Here is a 15,337-nt window from a genome sequence, read left to right as displayed (position 1 = left end):
GAGTGATGGTGCTTCCTGTTAACGTCTTGTCTTTCCCCTCTCACCTTTGCTCATGCATCCTCCACAATGGCAGACGGGAGCCTCTGCCTGCAGCTCAAACACTACCCACAGCCCACACAGCCATCTAACGCTCCCTGAGCACTTGAAGTTGCTGGCTACTGAGGCCGAGCCCCACCTGCCACTGTCCCCAGCCACCTCTCCCCTGCACCACTACTCACGGCAGCCCCAGTGCCTCAGACGTCTTCCCCGCCCCTGGCATCCTCTGCTCACTCCCATTGTCAGCATGAGCCACTGAGTTTGCAGCTGCAATTCCTGGACAACATTCCCTGTGGGTCCCTCTTGCCCCAGTGGGCAGCTGCCATTGGTCAGGAGTGGCGAGCCATGGCCAAGGAAGAAGTGAGCGGCCCAACCTGCAGACCCTCGGGTAAATAATGCATCTGATGGCCCAGCCCGCCTGGGGCTAACCCTGGGGAACCGCGTCAAATCTAGCCCAGCCCTGGGTGGGACCATCACTCTGGGTTTTATAGTACAATGGTGTAGCGTCTCCATGCAGCCTTTCCTGGGGCTGTCACATCAGGCCACATGGGCACTGGGGCTGTGCTGCTACCCACACAGTCTGGCTGGGAGGAGGGTGCCAGCGTCCCCACGATCCTTCCAGCTGCGCTGGCCCCTGAGGCACAGGGTGGAGACCGCAGTAACTGCCTGTTCTAAGTCCAATGCCTGTTCTAGTCTACTGAGCTGACAGGGCGTGGTGGAAGTTGGGTGGGGGGGTTGGAGCTGGTTGTGCATCCCTGGAATTCCACCTTAAAGCTGAGGGAGCCCTGCCCTGCCCTGCCAAAGGCCTCACCTGCTTAAGGTGGAACTGGCTGACCTGCTTTGCCGGAAAGCCAACCCCCCACAGTGATGTCAGTGCTAGGCGGAGGGGTGTAACCCCGTCTCACAGTGGCAGAGTCCCATCCCAGGAAGCCAGCACTTGGATGAGGACGGGTGGCGAAGGCTGGGGATGCCCAGTGCCTCTCCTCAGCACAGCTCTGACAGTCAGCCACCCCAGCACTCCTGCAGCAGAGCCCAGCTCCCTCTGGTCTCCTTTGGCCCTGCACTCAGGGAGACGGAAGTGGAAGTGGTGTTAGCAACAGTGGGACATTTCCCTGGCAGAGTCTGGGCCCCAGCGGCAGACCGAACTGTGCTCCCCACCAGCCGGGACAGGAGCCATGCAGGAGAATAACTTCTTCCTGTCGGCTTTGCAGCCTGAGGACGGGGTGTGCTCCCTGGCACTGCCTTCAGACCAGCAGCTGGACAGGAAGAGCAAGGAGGCCTCCAACACTGAGCTACTGAAAAGTGCCCGGGTGCAGGAGCAGGTACGCATGAGGATGCTGCAGAAGAGCAGCTCTGCCCCCAGGACCAACGGCCCCAGGCTTGACTTTGTCGAGGTCAAAGGTAAGAGCAGGGCACAGGATGGGCAAGGGGCACAGTGACTTTGGGGGCAGGGCTCCAGCCCCTCTCTGCTGTCAGCTCTGCTGAGGGCGGGATCATACAGGGGGTGGGAACTAGGAGTCAGGCCCAGCTCAGCTGGGTGACTGCAGTTTGCTGCTCTGTGCCTCAGCTTGCCTTCATATACAATGGGAATAATTCTTACCTCCCTGGAAAGCGGGGGGGGGGGGGGGGGGTCAGTGCTGCAGGATAGGCCAAGGTGTGTGGCTGGTGCTGAGCTCCTCAGGGGGAAGACAGGGCACTGCTAGGAGCTCTGCCCCTCTGTGCCCTACCTTTCGCCTGGCTCTTGGGGTTGTGCAGTGAGTTCCAGGGGAGCACTGCAGTCCAGGCTGGGCAGAGGGAGCTGGAAGTTGAGGGGCTCTCCCTGAGAAAACGGGGGGCAGGAGCCAGCCACGCCCTGGAGGCTAAGGATGTGTCGGTGTGGGGCAGATGGGGGGGGGGGGCTGGACCGTCCCCCACTGTCTGAAGGCGCCAGCTCACCCCGGGGCGTCACCAGCCAAGAGGCAGGAGCGTGGCAAGGAATTGCCAGGTCCAGGCGGGTTCCAGGCCGGGCTTTGCGGCGCTCTCCTGGACTGACTTGTTTTGCAGCAGCCCCGCCGGCGCATGCGGGGGCTGGCTCCGCTCCGCCCGCCAGCCGAGCCTGGAGAGGGCGCTCTCCCCCTCCCCCTCCCCGCTGCTGAGGAGCCGGGACGCGCGGGGCGGGGCGGAGGGGGGGCGCGCGGCTCTCCCGGTTTGGGGGCGGGGGCATCCGCTTTTTTTAGACGTTTCCAATGGGTTTTCCCCTGGAGCCGCGTCTCCCCCGCCCTGCTCCGGGCCCGAGAGACTGGGACTCGCCCGCCCGGCCTCCCGCGCGGCCCTGCTGCGCAGCCGCGGGGCCCACGTGCGTCGGTGTCTGGGTGTGGGGCTCAGGCTGAGAGCTGGGGGAGGAGTCCCCCCCGACTGGCCCCGGGCTGGTGCGCCCCGGAGCGGCTGCCCGGCCGGCGTGACGGGGTTCCCGCACTGGAGGGGGGTGGGCTGGCTAGTCACTGGTCTGGGCATCACAGCTGGCTGGCTACGTCTACACGTGCCCCAAACTTCGAAATGGCCACGCAAATGGCCATTTCGAAGTTTACTAATGAAGCGCTGAAACGCATATCCTGCGCCTCATTAGCACGCGGGCGGCCGCGGCACATCGAAATTGACGCGCCTCGTCCCGACGGGGCTCCCTTTCGAAAGGACCCCTCCTACTTCGAAGTCCCCTTATTCCCATCTGCTCACAGGAATAAGTGGACTTCGAAGTAGGCGGGGCCCTTTCGAAAAGGAGCCCCGTCGGGAGGAGCCGCGCGGCTGTGAGGCGCGTCAATTTCGAAGTGCCGCGGCCGCCCGCATGCTAATGAATATGCATTTCAGCGCTTCATTAGTAGACTTCGAAATGGCCATTTGCGTGGCCATTTCGAAGTTTGGGGGTAGTGTAGATGTAGCCACTCACTGCCCACGGGAGGAGGCTCAGGTTTGTTGGTTCTACTCCAGGCTGTGCCCCAGCCTTCCTGTGTGGCTTAGGGCATGTCCCCTAGTCTCGCTGAGCATTCGCTCCCTACCTGTTCAGTGAGCATTGCCTCTGGGGGATGGGAGGAGGGGTGTACTATTTGTGTCCTAGCCCCAAGGCGCCTATGCCATGGAGCAGGACCCCATTCTAGATGTTGCACGAACCCTCAAGGAAGCTGACATTCAAAGCTCCCTACCTGCTGGCTGAAATACAATGGAGAAAGGCAAAGGCTGTCTTCCATTCCCCCCACCCCCTGCCCAAATTTCCAGGATCTCTGCATCTGCCTAGTGGCCCAGCTGTTCCCACCTGCACCTCGAGCTGTCTTTGTGGCTTCTCCTCCCTTTCATCTTCCCATCCCAATCTAATTATGGGTGCTGCAGCCACACCCTGTCCTGGAATTGTCCATGAGTTGCTTCCCTGCAGCCTGACAGGCATCACTAAAGCTGCCTGTCTCTGCTCACTAAAAGGGAGTGTTGCCTCTAAACTCACTTCTGAAAGGGCCAGGCTTAGGGAAAATAGGACTCTGGGTAAACCTGTATTTTAACACCCTGGAACTTGCAGGTTCCCCTTCCATCACCCCAGCCCCTGCAGGCTCCCTGACTTTCCCCCCACCTGGGCTGCAGTGGCAGACCTCCCCATGCATATGCATTCTGCCCACGGGAACGGTGGCCTCAGGCTGGCCCTGTTGCCTGTGCCTCCCCTCCAGGCTGGCAGCGCCAGACAGTATCATCCCCCGGCTGTCAGGCTGGCCAGGTACTCCAGGCCTGGCCTGGCCTGCACTCAGCCCTGCTCTGGCAGTCCAGAACCATGCTCTTGCTGCACTGGGACAGCAGCCCCGACGCAGGTGCCCTAGGCTAGTGGTTCTTAACCTGCAGTACTGCAGGGGGTCCAGGGGAAAAAAAAAGATAAATAAAAATGGTCACAGAAAGCACATTTTAAATAAATTGTAGAGTTACAATCTATTATTTTTAAATTAAATAGGTTCCAATAATGTTATTAATTTATGTCCAGAAATCTGTGTTGTGGTGCCCTTGTGTAACTAGAATTGGCTTTGCTGGGGGTCTGCAACCTGTTTAAAGGGGTGATTGGGGGTGTGCACTAGTGAAAAGGTTGGGAACCACTGCCCTAGGCAGTTGCCCAGGTGGCTTGAACCCCTGAACTCCCTGGCACCAAGCTGAGATGTAAAGGCCTCGTTCCCAAATTCTTCCCCTGGTCCCTCTCCCAAGGGGATGGGCCACATTAGGACAGGTGCTCAGGCTATTTCACATGAACTAAACCCATGTTCAACCCTACCTGAGAGGGACAACACCTTTTCCCTGGGTTTAGCTACTCCTGCCACAGCTGGAGGTATTAAAACTAGCAGCAAAGTCCACCCGAGCTCACACCCCTATCTCCCTTCGACCACGGTCCCTAACTTCTAGCAAAACCCACACCACCCCTGCTCGGAGCAGCCCTGGAGCCACCAACCAGCACTAACTCTCAATCACTTAAAGCAACACTGTGAGGGGCAATCGGCACTTCCTGCTCCTGTCCCACCTTCAGCTCTTTGTCCGTGGGATGAGTCTGAGTCCTGCGCACCAGTAGCAGGGATGAGGTAGAATGCATGTTCCAAAGCCACACCACCTGTCTTGGCTCTGTGTCAGCACCCCCAGCCTGCCTGCAGCTTGCTGCCCTGCAGAGCCGTTCAGTTGCCTCTTCTTTGTGGCAGCTGGGGGTGAATCAGCCAGAAGGGTGGGGTGGGGCTGATGGACCAAAACAGTTATAGTACAGAGCACATATGGAGGGGGAAGTGTGGGAGCAGGTACAGAAGGTGTTTATTGCAGGGAAGGGAGCTAGCACCAAGGAAAGTGCAAGAAGAGGAGGAACAGAAAAGGCAGGGGAGCAAAGCAGGCTGTGGAGGGCTGGCAGCTGCACAGAGAAGAAACCAGAGCTTGTAGCTGTGTTTCATGGAGCTCAACAAGGAAATCACTTGCTTGGGAGGGGTCCCGGGCAGTGTTTAATCTGGAATGAAAGGCACTAGGGCTCCAGCAGAGGTGAAAGTAGGGCAGTGCACCCCCCATGCACTGCTCCAGTAAGGGGCTGGTGCTTGGGATGCTCCCCTGATGGTGAGGCACGGGGGTTATTATTTGAAACCTGCTCTCAATGGGGCTCCTGTCCTGCAGCCTGGCCCTGCACTGCAGCAGGCATGTGCATGCCAACTGTGAAAGGGGCCGGCTGAGGTACTGTGGCAGAGGCCTGTGTTCCCAGCTGGGCTCTGGGGGTGGGGGGAATCCCAGGCTGTCCAGCCCCTCACCACACTGGCTGGATGCAGCACAGGCCATCAGGGGTGTAAAAAGTATTTGAAAAATTTATTTGGGTAAAAGTACAGTTACTTTGCAAAAAATGTATTTAAGTAAAAGTCAAAGTATCCGTCTGGAAAATGACTTCAGTAAAAGTACAAAGTTGTGGCACCTTGATAGTAATCAAGTGTCCAGAAGTAAAAAGTAGCCATCCTATAGAAATCTATGGTTAACCACCTGAGTTGTCATAGGGCTCCATTATTTTTTTCATACATTTCTCTCTCTCTATATATATATATGCACATTATGTAGCATGTGTGGGTGTATATATACAAACGCACTAATGTGTGTGTGTATTATATACATACATACTAGCATTTCTATTTCAAATCTGGATTTTAAATGTAGTAGCCTTCATTTGTAAAGCTAAAGGGTGACCAAAATAAATACAGGAGTCAAATTACAGAAATGTATTTATTTTGTCCATGTGCACAAGTGTGCAGTTTCACATTGTAACGATTAATTACCAAAATTCTTGTTCAACCTTAGAAGCAATTGGTTGTCAAAATGATCAGAGTCAGGACAAAATGCGAGTCCAGCAACACTGAAGAGTCTCTCACGGGCAGCTGAGGCAGGCAGAGGTGAGCTGGTCCTGATAGTAGGGAAGGGCTGCAGAAGATCAGTGGTGTCTGCTGAGCAGGCTAAATACCCATCAAGCCGCCTTGCGGTTCCATTTATGCAAGAGGACTTCATTGACCTCATTCTGCTGCTCCACTGTGTCCTGGAGAGGCTGCCCAGTCCCTTGCTCTTCTGAGAACAAGGCTATTGTCTCTCCCCCTTGCAAAGGGAGATGCTGAAGTCCTTGGCCCTTCCTTTGAGAGCTCCATGGGAAATGGATTATTTTAGCTTAAATCGGGGTGGGGAACCTGAGGCCCTGGGGCCTGGATGTAGCCTCTGGCTTGCCTAGATCTGCCCCCCGAGACTCATGGTGGGCTTCCCCCCCCAGCACCGAGGAGCCCAGGCTGCAGCTCCAACGTCCTGTCATCCCTCATGGGGCTGGAGCACACAAAATCTACTAGCCTGAGCCCTCCAAGGCTCTAGTGGGTGAGGGGAATGTACTTCTTCTTCTCAGCTGGGAGCCACATCAGTGAGGGTTCACTTGTTTTTTGGTTTTTGTTTTTGCTTCTCACTTGTATGCAGCCCTGGACTGCGACCTGGCCCCAGAAAAGGTTCTCTACCCCTGAATTAAATATTTTCCCTCAGATATGACATACAGGAGGCAGCTGCTGTTTTTGCACTGGCATCAGATTGCAAAATGACACGGGGTAAAAAAAACCTGAGGGAGTCACTCACCTTTCAGTGGGTTCTACCTCCACTGTTAAGATCTGCTATCAAGAATCACTGATAGCTCCCTTGCTGCAGCAGCACTTCCCCTTAGCCTGGCACTTGGCCTGCAGCTCGTGTCAAGCTCCATGCTAACGGATAGGGGCTGCGTTTTGCCCATGGCTCTCCTGCAGCCTTCTGACCACTCCTGACTCACCAGTGGTGCCATTTCAGATTGTGGTGGGGCTGGGGAAGGCAACTTTAACTGTCATTCCAGAGCTTACTTAGGCACCTGAAATGTCTAGGGCTTAGGGGGATTTGTTCGGTGTGTGTGTGTTCTAAGTAATTTAGAAATTAGCTGATTTCACAGTACACCGCAATCCTAAATATTTCCATCAGTAATAATTAAATTGTCTATAGATAGGGAAAGCAAGAAAAGCGCAGCTTGACAACTTGTTAGAGTTAAAATTCAATTATACAGACTTCTGAACAGGGCTTGTTAACAAATGGATGAGTGAACGAATAGTTAAATCAGCAAATCATGTCTGGTATTAGGATATTTGTTTTGTATATCTTGACATGCGAGATAGTGGATTTTGCTGTTTTGTTGTAGTTACGCTGGTGCCTGGATGAGAGCCACAAAGTGAGCAGAGTAATATCTTTAATTGGACCAATCATGGTTCGTGAGAGAGACCACCTTTGGAACTCCTCAGAGCTCTTCTCCAGGTCTGTGAAGTTCAAAAGGGCTAATTTCTCACCAAACAAAGCTGTTTCAAAATAAAAAAAAGATATTACTTCACCCACCTTGTCTCTGTGTGTTTTAACAGCTTTAAAGCTTGAACTCTTTGCATCTCAACTTCATCTGTCATTAAAAATTATCAGAGCTCCCTCCATAATTTCCCACAACTTTTGAAAATGATAAAAATAAAAAAGCTTAAACCATATTACACAAAAGAGTGCATACCACCAAGCTGCCTTATGATCCAGAACAGCAGGGGTGAAACACTGCAGAGGGGATGGGCAGGGTGGGGAGATGGGGCAGAGCCTATATTCCCACTAAATTCCTCTGAGTTTAAGTGCCTCCTTGAAACTGCAAGTCACAACAATCACACCTCATCCTTCCAAAGAATGAAGAGAGTTCCCAGGTTAAGATGGAAGCAAATTCAAATACTTATTCCTAATCTTGATGCAAGAATAACACTGGGCTCAAAAATTTCTCAGGTCAGGAGGCTTTAAGAAGGCCCCCTAACCCCAGAAATTTCAGCGTACTGCTAAGCACAACTGGTAGTGAGAGCATACACAAAACCAGAGGGTGTGGCTAGGTCATCCAGAATTGAATGAAAGGTAAATGTGCTTCAGCCATCCAGCCAGGTATCACCCACTGTGACTCATTTCCCTTGGGGACTCCTGGGAGAGTTGATTTCAGTTAACAGTTCTCTCTTCTACACCCACCCACCTGCCTCACCCTGAGGAAGCAACAGCCCCCCCTCCCCCCATCCTCTCCAAAAAGTGAGCAAAACTTCTAAGCCAGCCAGGGAAGCAGGAAGACAGAACCAATGGCTGGTAGGGGAGGGGCACAATTAAACGGTTCCCGCCTCAAAACTCAAGTGTTACACACCACTCCACAGTTTGTAGCCCAGTGCTGCTCCTCAGTCCCCCAGTGGAGCTTAGGAGGAAAGTGGGTGACGTGTGGACCCAGACATGCTTCATACTAACACACACCCAGGTATCAGGGTTACTCCAAATTCCAGGCAGCCAGCACAGAGGGAAGCACTCTCCCCCCCCAACCCCCAAAACACACACACTCTCTCCAAACCCCAGCCAGCCAGAACAGAGACAATACACATACACTTCTTGAACACCTAGCAACCTTAGCCACCCAACCTGAGCCTCTTCTGCCCAACCTTCTTCTCATAGGGCTTTTACAGGGGGTCCTCTGTCCCAGAGGGAGTGGGGAGCCCCTGTCCTGGGCACCTATCTTGCTGCTTCTCCCACCAGAGCAGAGGAATCACCTGAGACAGAGTAAGTGCTGCAGCTCCTGTCCCTCCTGGATTTTCCCGCCTACCAAACTGGCTCACCTCCAGGTAAAGTCACATGAGACTCCTCATATGCACCCCCCTGAGCACATCACTTTCAGCAACAGCCTGGTTCACTAGGGATGGTAGATACTGCATAGCTACTATTTTTTGATGAAAAGGGGTCGATGCAGCTATTAAAAGGCGGTTCTTGGGCAAGGTCATTGTGTTTGTTGGTTATTTCCTCACAGCATGACTGGGTAATATGTATGTACAGCTGATAGCAGTTTGGAAAGCTGGCTTGGGGGGTGATGAAAGGAGTGAGTAACTAAATGCTTTCAGAAATGGCAGCTGAGTAGAAAGTACAGTATTTGCTAAGAAACAATAAGTAAAAGTACAGGTTTCATGATAATAAATTTCTTGAATAAATTACAAATCCTGAAAAAAATGTACTTGGGCAGTGTAACGACGTATTCCTAGTTAAACAGTAACAGAGAGGAAGCCGTGCTAGTCTATACACTATCAAAACAAAAAGCAGTCAAGTAGCACTTTAAAGACTAGCAAAATAGTTCATTAGGTGAGCTTTTGTGGGACAGACCCACTTCTTCAGACCATAGCCAGACCAGAACAGACGGGTCTGTCCCACGAAAGCTCACCTAATAAACTATTTTGCTAGTCTTTAAAGTGCTACTTGACTGCTTTTTGTTTTGGTATTCCTAGTTAAGTATCGGAGGGGTAGCCGTGTTAGTCTGGATCTGTAACAGCAACGAAGGGTATTCCTAGTTAGTTACTTTACACCTCCATGAGGCTTGTGCTGTACGTGCATTACAGTGCGCTGGGAAGGGAGTGGCAGAGGGTGTTCATGTGCCTCTGTCATGTATGGGGCACCACCTGCAGCCACAGCTCTCTTTCGCTGGGAACAGGAGCCATGTGGGGCAGGGCCCAGGAGGTAACTACTGGGGTTGCCTGAGGCCAGCCCCTTTGCGAGCCCCCAGACTGGGACTGCCCCAACCTCGCTCCCCCCTGCCCCCACAGCCAGACACTCCAATCCTCTGCCCCTCGCCCTCTCCCCACACACAGCCCAACCCCCTGCCCTGAAGGCCACAGGGGGGCTGCAGTGAGAACGTGCCTGTAAGCAATGGAAGTTGCTTTCACCCCTGAGTTCAAGCAGCTTTTTATTATTCATTCCGGATGCAGCAAGCCCAGGGGCGCGGGGCTGGGACCTGCCAGGCCTGGAGGCATCAGCACTGAGGCACAAACATAAGCACCGAGCCTTGGGCCTTGCTGGTGCCTGTGCAGGTCTGAGGCGAGGCAGGGAAATGCAGTTCGCCTTCCTCTGCCCTGCTGATGTAACAGCTGCCACCTGCCTGCCAGGGCCGTATAGGGATCTGCCAGCCCTGGAAACAACCCTCCCTGCAACAGCCACTTTGCATCTGATATAGCACCTAGCCCTCTAAGTGCTCCCTACCCGAAAGCCAAGCGCCATGTGTCCCCTGAGACGTTACCCTGCAGTCAGTGACACTACCCTGAGACAACACTGGCCTGGTCAGTGCTAGTCTGGGCTCCACCAGCGCCTCCACCCTGCCATGGGGTCCAGTCCCTGTGCCTGGGCTCTGCTGTGCTGCTGGCCATGCTACAGGCTCTCACGGGGCAATTCCCAGCATGCCCCAGCCTTCCCTGCCCCCCCGCAGCTCTGAGGGGCCTTGGCAGAGCTGAGAGCTGGGGGGGCACTGGTAGCTGGAGTGCGCTCCTGCCCAGCCTGCCTCTGGAGCAGCTTGTCCTGCAGGGGTGGGAGAGCCTGTGTGGAGGGAGAGGGCATACAAGGCCCCATTCCCCTTGCTACAGCAGCACTGTGCTCCCCCATGTCCCCCGCAACCCAGGGCAGTTCTTGAGGATTTCCTGCAATACTAACATGGTCTCTGCTCATCCCCCACTCCCCTGAGAACCTAACCTACTCAGGGGAGGGCTGAACTGGGGCCCTAACATTGAAAGGCTGGATCCAGAGCATATTGAGGTTGTTTGGAAAACTCCCCTCAGAGCCTCCCATGAGGGGCCAGGCCCAAACACAGGAATGTTACTTGGAGGGCCAGGAGTGTGGACAGATTGTAGGGAGTAGAGGGCAGGCCCCGGGCACCCACCTCGCCTACCTGGCGAAATGCCCTTGAAGCAGAGCAGCCACGCAGCTGCCTGTTTAGCCCGTGCTGGGGCTTAGAGCTGCAGCAGGGAGAGGTGCCTTTTCCAAGCCCCGAGGCAGTCGAGGGAAAGGAGCTTCTCCCTGCTGGTCCCCACCTGAAGCTGCCACAAATGGGGGAGAGGCACCTCCCCCGGCCATGCCTGCTGCAGCTGCCATGGGTGGGGAGAAGTGACTCTCAGGTAGCCCTGAGCTGCTGTGGTGAGTCAGGTCTGGGGGGAGCCCACTTTCCTAGGGACAGCCTGGACCCCAAGCTCTTTACCCTCAGCCCCACCCCAGAGCGTGAAGATGCCTGTGATTACGGTCTACAAAATCATGACTGGGATGGAGAAAGTATGTAAGAAAGTGTCATTTGCTCCCCAGAACACAAGAACTGGGTATCGCCCAACAAAATCAATAGGAAGTACGTCTATCCACAGTGTGGCCTGTGGGTAGTTCTCGCCAGAGGATGTCATGAAGGCCAAGACTATAACGAGGTTCTAAAATGAGCTAGATAACTTTGTGGAGGACAGGTCCAATGGCTGCTAGCCAGGATGAGCAGGGATGGTGACCAGGCCTCTGTCTGTCAGCAGCTGGGAAAGGGCGACCCGTCATTCCCTTGGCCATGGTTGGAAGACAGGCTGCTGAGCTAGATGGACCACTGGTCTGAGCCAGAATGGCTATTCTTGTATTTCCAGTGCTAGGATCTGCACTCCCAACTTCTGGTGGCAGCCAGGCTGCATTTCCTGCCTTCATGGCGCCCGTTTACCCACACAGAGCTGGGCGGCTGGCCTTATCAGATTGCCTGGGCACTCGCTGATTAGGGAGAATGCCACTGGGATGTCCCCATGCTGGCCTGCATAACGCCCCAATCTCTCAGGCACTCTGATTCGTGCCTTTTCTCTCCTGCCAGAACGCCAGCCACCAACAAGGCAGCCAAGCGGGGCTAGCCTGTGCCTCTCCAGTGACATCAGCTTATCTGGGAGTCTGCATTTGGAATTCTGCTGCAACAGAGTGAGGACTACAGTCCAGCGTAGGGCTGTGATCTTCCTCACCAGCTGCCACTCAGCAGCCAGCAGGGTCTCCTGCACCTTGGCCCAGCCCTCTGGCAGAGGCCCTCAGCCTTAGGAATTCCTGAGGGTTCGGGCGGAGATGGAATAGCGGGCAGGCGGCATGCGTGACCCTCCACCTCAGTGGGCTACAGCAGCCTGCACCCAACTGGGCTTCCACCTGCAGCCCCATTGCCCCCTGTGAGCCCCCTTTCCCCACACACCTCTCACGCACTGGGGCACCAACGTCTGGTTCTTACACGCTCCATCCCTGCTCCTCCCCCTCCCTCCCAGAGTCAGAACGCCACAAACAGCTGATTCTCAGCATTCCAGCTCTGGGCAGGCAGGGGAGGAGAAGGGACGGAGCGCGGACCAGGTGATTTGTGTCTCTTCCAAAAGTGCTGGGAGGGAGGGGGAGGTGTAGGAAGTGTGTGATGCTGGTGCCCCAGTGAGTGAGCCCCATGGGAGAGGGGGCAGCCAGGGGGATCCGCAGGCCATAGATGGATCCCCACTGGGCTGTGTGTCACCTGCAGGTTGCCCACCACTGGCCTACAGGCATAGGCCCATAACTTGTCGCTGCTCCACCTCTGAGGTGGAGATTGGGCTGTAGATGCTGGAAGCCTCCCTCAGACTTTTGTGCTGATTTATAGCAGGACCTGGTGCTGGACCCTTTGCTGCAGCTGTTTCCTGCCCAAAGCTAGGCCCCCTCTGCTCTGATACCTCCCAGGGCTGCAGGATCACGCGGGGCAGAAGTTTCAGGCATTGTCTCTGCAGTGCTCTGGCTTTGTCTCCCTGTAGTACTTGTGATTTATCCTGTGAAAGGGAAACTCACCCCACCTGCACTGGCCAGCGGGTATGGGGATGGAGTCTGAGAGAGGCCAGCTACTGAGCTTCCTGACCGGTTACACACTGGGGAGCTGGGCTAGGAAAGTTGGCAAGTGGGACCTTTCCCAGCCCAGCACACCTTCTCTAGGTGAGGCTGTAGAAAATCTGAGCTCTAATGGAGCCATCCTGCCTCACCGGCAATGAGCCCTAGAGACAAGAGTACACAGGAGTCTCATCTGTGATGGTGAGCTGTTTGGCTACCTCAGATGTCCCTGCATCTAGCAGGTCTTCCAGGGCCTGTGTGATCTTGGCAGGGATTGCAAGAGATTGAAGAGTGCACTCTTTCATCTCCTGCCAGATTCCCCTGGGTTTTATTCGCCCCACCACCCTGACAATGTTCCCTCTGATTTTTTTCCATCCATATATGGAATAAATTTTGTTGTGTGCACCAAGGCATGTGCAGATTTGCACCACCCATAGAACCACACACTTTCAGCTATGGGTGCTCTGTAATCAGTTGGGAAGCACCTGACTCCATCCTGGGTGACTGCCTAAGCTCACAGCTCACAAGGAACACTACACCCCAACAGCCCCTTGACCTGTGCAGCCGGATTCCCAGTAGAATTGTGTGTGAGCGTGCAGGAATGCACTCTCCCTGGGCCTCACAGCTCTATGCTCCCTGCTACTGAAGAGGCAGACCCACCCATGAGAATCCCTGCAGCACCCAGGCATGGTCTTTGGGGGCGGGTGGAAAGGCCTGCCGAGCAGGATATGGGCTCTGGCACTTCTGAGAAAGGGACATCCAGTTCCTGAAGCAGGCCTGCCCATGGCTGAGCCCATCAGCCCCTGGCTTTCCCAAGAAGTGTTGTAGTGTTGCATCCAGTTCTGGGCCCTCCATTACAGAAAGGATGTGAACGCACTAGACAGAGGCCAGTGGAGGGCGACCAAAATTATTAGGAGGCTGGAGCACAGGACTTACAAGTAGAGGCTGAGGGATTTGGGCTTATTTAGTCCACAGAAGAGATGAGTGAGGGAGGATTTGATAGCAGCCTTCAACTACCTGGAGAGGGTTCCAAAGAGGATGGAGAGAAGTTGTTCTCAGTAGTGACAGATGGCAGAACAAGGAGCAATGGTCTCAAGTTGTGGTGGCGGAGGTTTAGGTTGGGTATTAGGAAAAAGTATTTCACCAGGAGGGTGGTGAAGCTCTGGAATGGGTTACCTAGAGAGGTGGTAGAATCTCCTTCCCTACAGGTCTTTAAGTCTTGGCTTGACAAAGTCCTGGCTAGGATGAGTCCTGCTTTAGTTGGGATTGGTCCTGCTTCCAGCAGGAGGTTGGACTCAATGACCTCCTGAGGTTTCTTCCAAACGTAGGATCTGATGATTTTCCAGTGGGTAGAGTCAGGCCCAACATGCAAATGAATGCAATTTTACAAATGGCAGTAAGTTTGGGAGGCTGGATGTCTGAAAAGAACCTAGCCCCGTGTTCATTTATCAATCCGCTTGTGTTTCAGGCAAGCTGCCAGTGAGCATGCACCAAAGCTAGTCCCATAAATGACCACCAGTCATTGTTCTGCATGGATAGGATCTCGGGCAAGCCAGAGTGGAGACAGAGTCCCAGCCTGCATCTTCTCCCTGGCTAGAAAACAATCCAGAGCAGAGCCGGTCATTAAGTCAACAGAGCGACAAAGAGTGTGAGGGAATAGCTTTTATTGGACCAGCTTCTGCTGGGGAGAGAGACAAGCTCTGGAGCTCCTCAGAGCTCTGAGTGTCCTGTAAAAGCTATTACCTCCTCCCTCTTGTCTCCCCAGTACCCGGGTGCAGCTACAACTACACTGCAAAGATTGTCAGTTGCGCACCCTGCTCACTGGGAGAGGTTGTAGCTGCCAAAACAGACAGCAGTCCAAGGAGAGTCAGCTTTGCTGTGCGCTCCAGAATTCCATCCTTGCCTGCATGGGTAGAAGGGGAACCAAATCGGACAGTGTCAACACAGCCACCTCCCAGTGAGGCATCGGAGTGAAGTGGCCAGGTTTGGAAAAGGCTCTAGGCACACAGAAATTCAGCCAGTGGCTACTGTGGCCGACTTCTGCACTGAGACCCCCCCGGCCCAGCTTCACTGAGGATTGCACGTCACATTCCGCATATCCCCAAAGTTTGTTTTTGGGGTTTTTTTTAGCAGGAAAAATATCACAAGAAAAGATCCCTCTGGACCCTGCCACACAGCACAGAGGCAGGTGCCTTTTCATTGCAGGGCCTCACTCAATGTCCTTTTGGGCTCTCCACAAATCCCACATATTGCGTCCTGATTTCAGGCCACCCAGTGTTAGTAGAGAGGCTCCCCCCACATCAGCCAGAGTGAATCCAGTGTTGGTGACACTGGGAAGGCTTTCTTAGCAACCACCAAGGCTTGGGCTGTGCAAGGGTCTCGTTCTCCTGTCACTGGCACCAGTGTACACCCAGGAGACCGCCGGTGATGTCACTGGAGAAATGCCGGTGTGAGTGATCCTGCTGTCGATTTTGTAAAAGGGACTAATATTGATTGGGCATTGAACTGAAACCTGCTGGGCACATGCCACCTGTCACCCCAGCTTGGGCTCGGCACAGGGCTCCCAGGGTGAACAAGTCACTCACTGCCCCACGGCTCTGTCTCCAGCCACCCTCTG

General features: G+C 54.4%; 1 protein-coding gene across 1 annotated transcript in view; it reads left to right on the top strand.

Annotated features, from left to right (window-relative positions):
* The first annotated feature begins 978 nt into the window (after nucleotides 1–978).
* PKP3 (plakophilin 3) overlaps nucleotides 979–15,337 on the top strand; it is a 34,614-nt gene continuing 20,255 nt past the window's right edge. The window contains exon 1 of the mRNA XM_074996007.1: nucleotides 979–1,437. Coding sequence (XP_074852108.1) covers nucleotides 1,212–1,437 — 226 coding nt within the window. The 5' untranslated portion in view covers nucleotides 979–1,211. The remainder of the gene's footprint in view (nucleotides 1,438–15,337) is intronic.

Source organism: Carettochelys insculpta, chromosome 6, assembly GCF_033958435.1.
Source record: "Carettochelys insculpta isolate YL-2023 chromosome 6, ASM3395843v1, whole genome shotgun sequence".
NCBI classification, from domain to species: Eukaryota; Metazoa; Chordata; order Testudines; family Carettochelyidae; genus Carettochelys; species Carettochelys insculpta.
The sequence above is the reverse complement of the archived record's forward strand: the minus strand, read 5'-3'. Positions and strand labels throughout refer to the sequence as shown.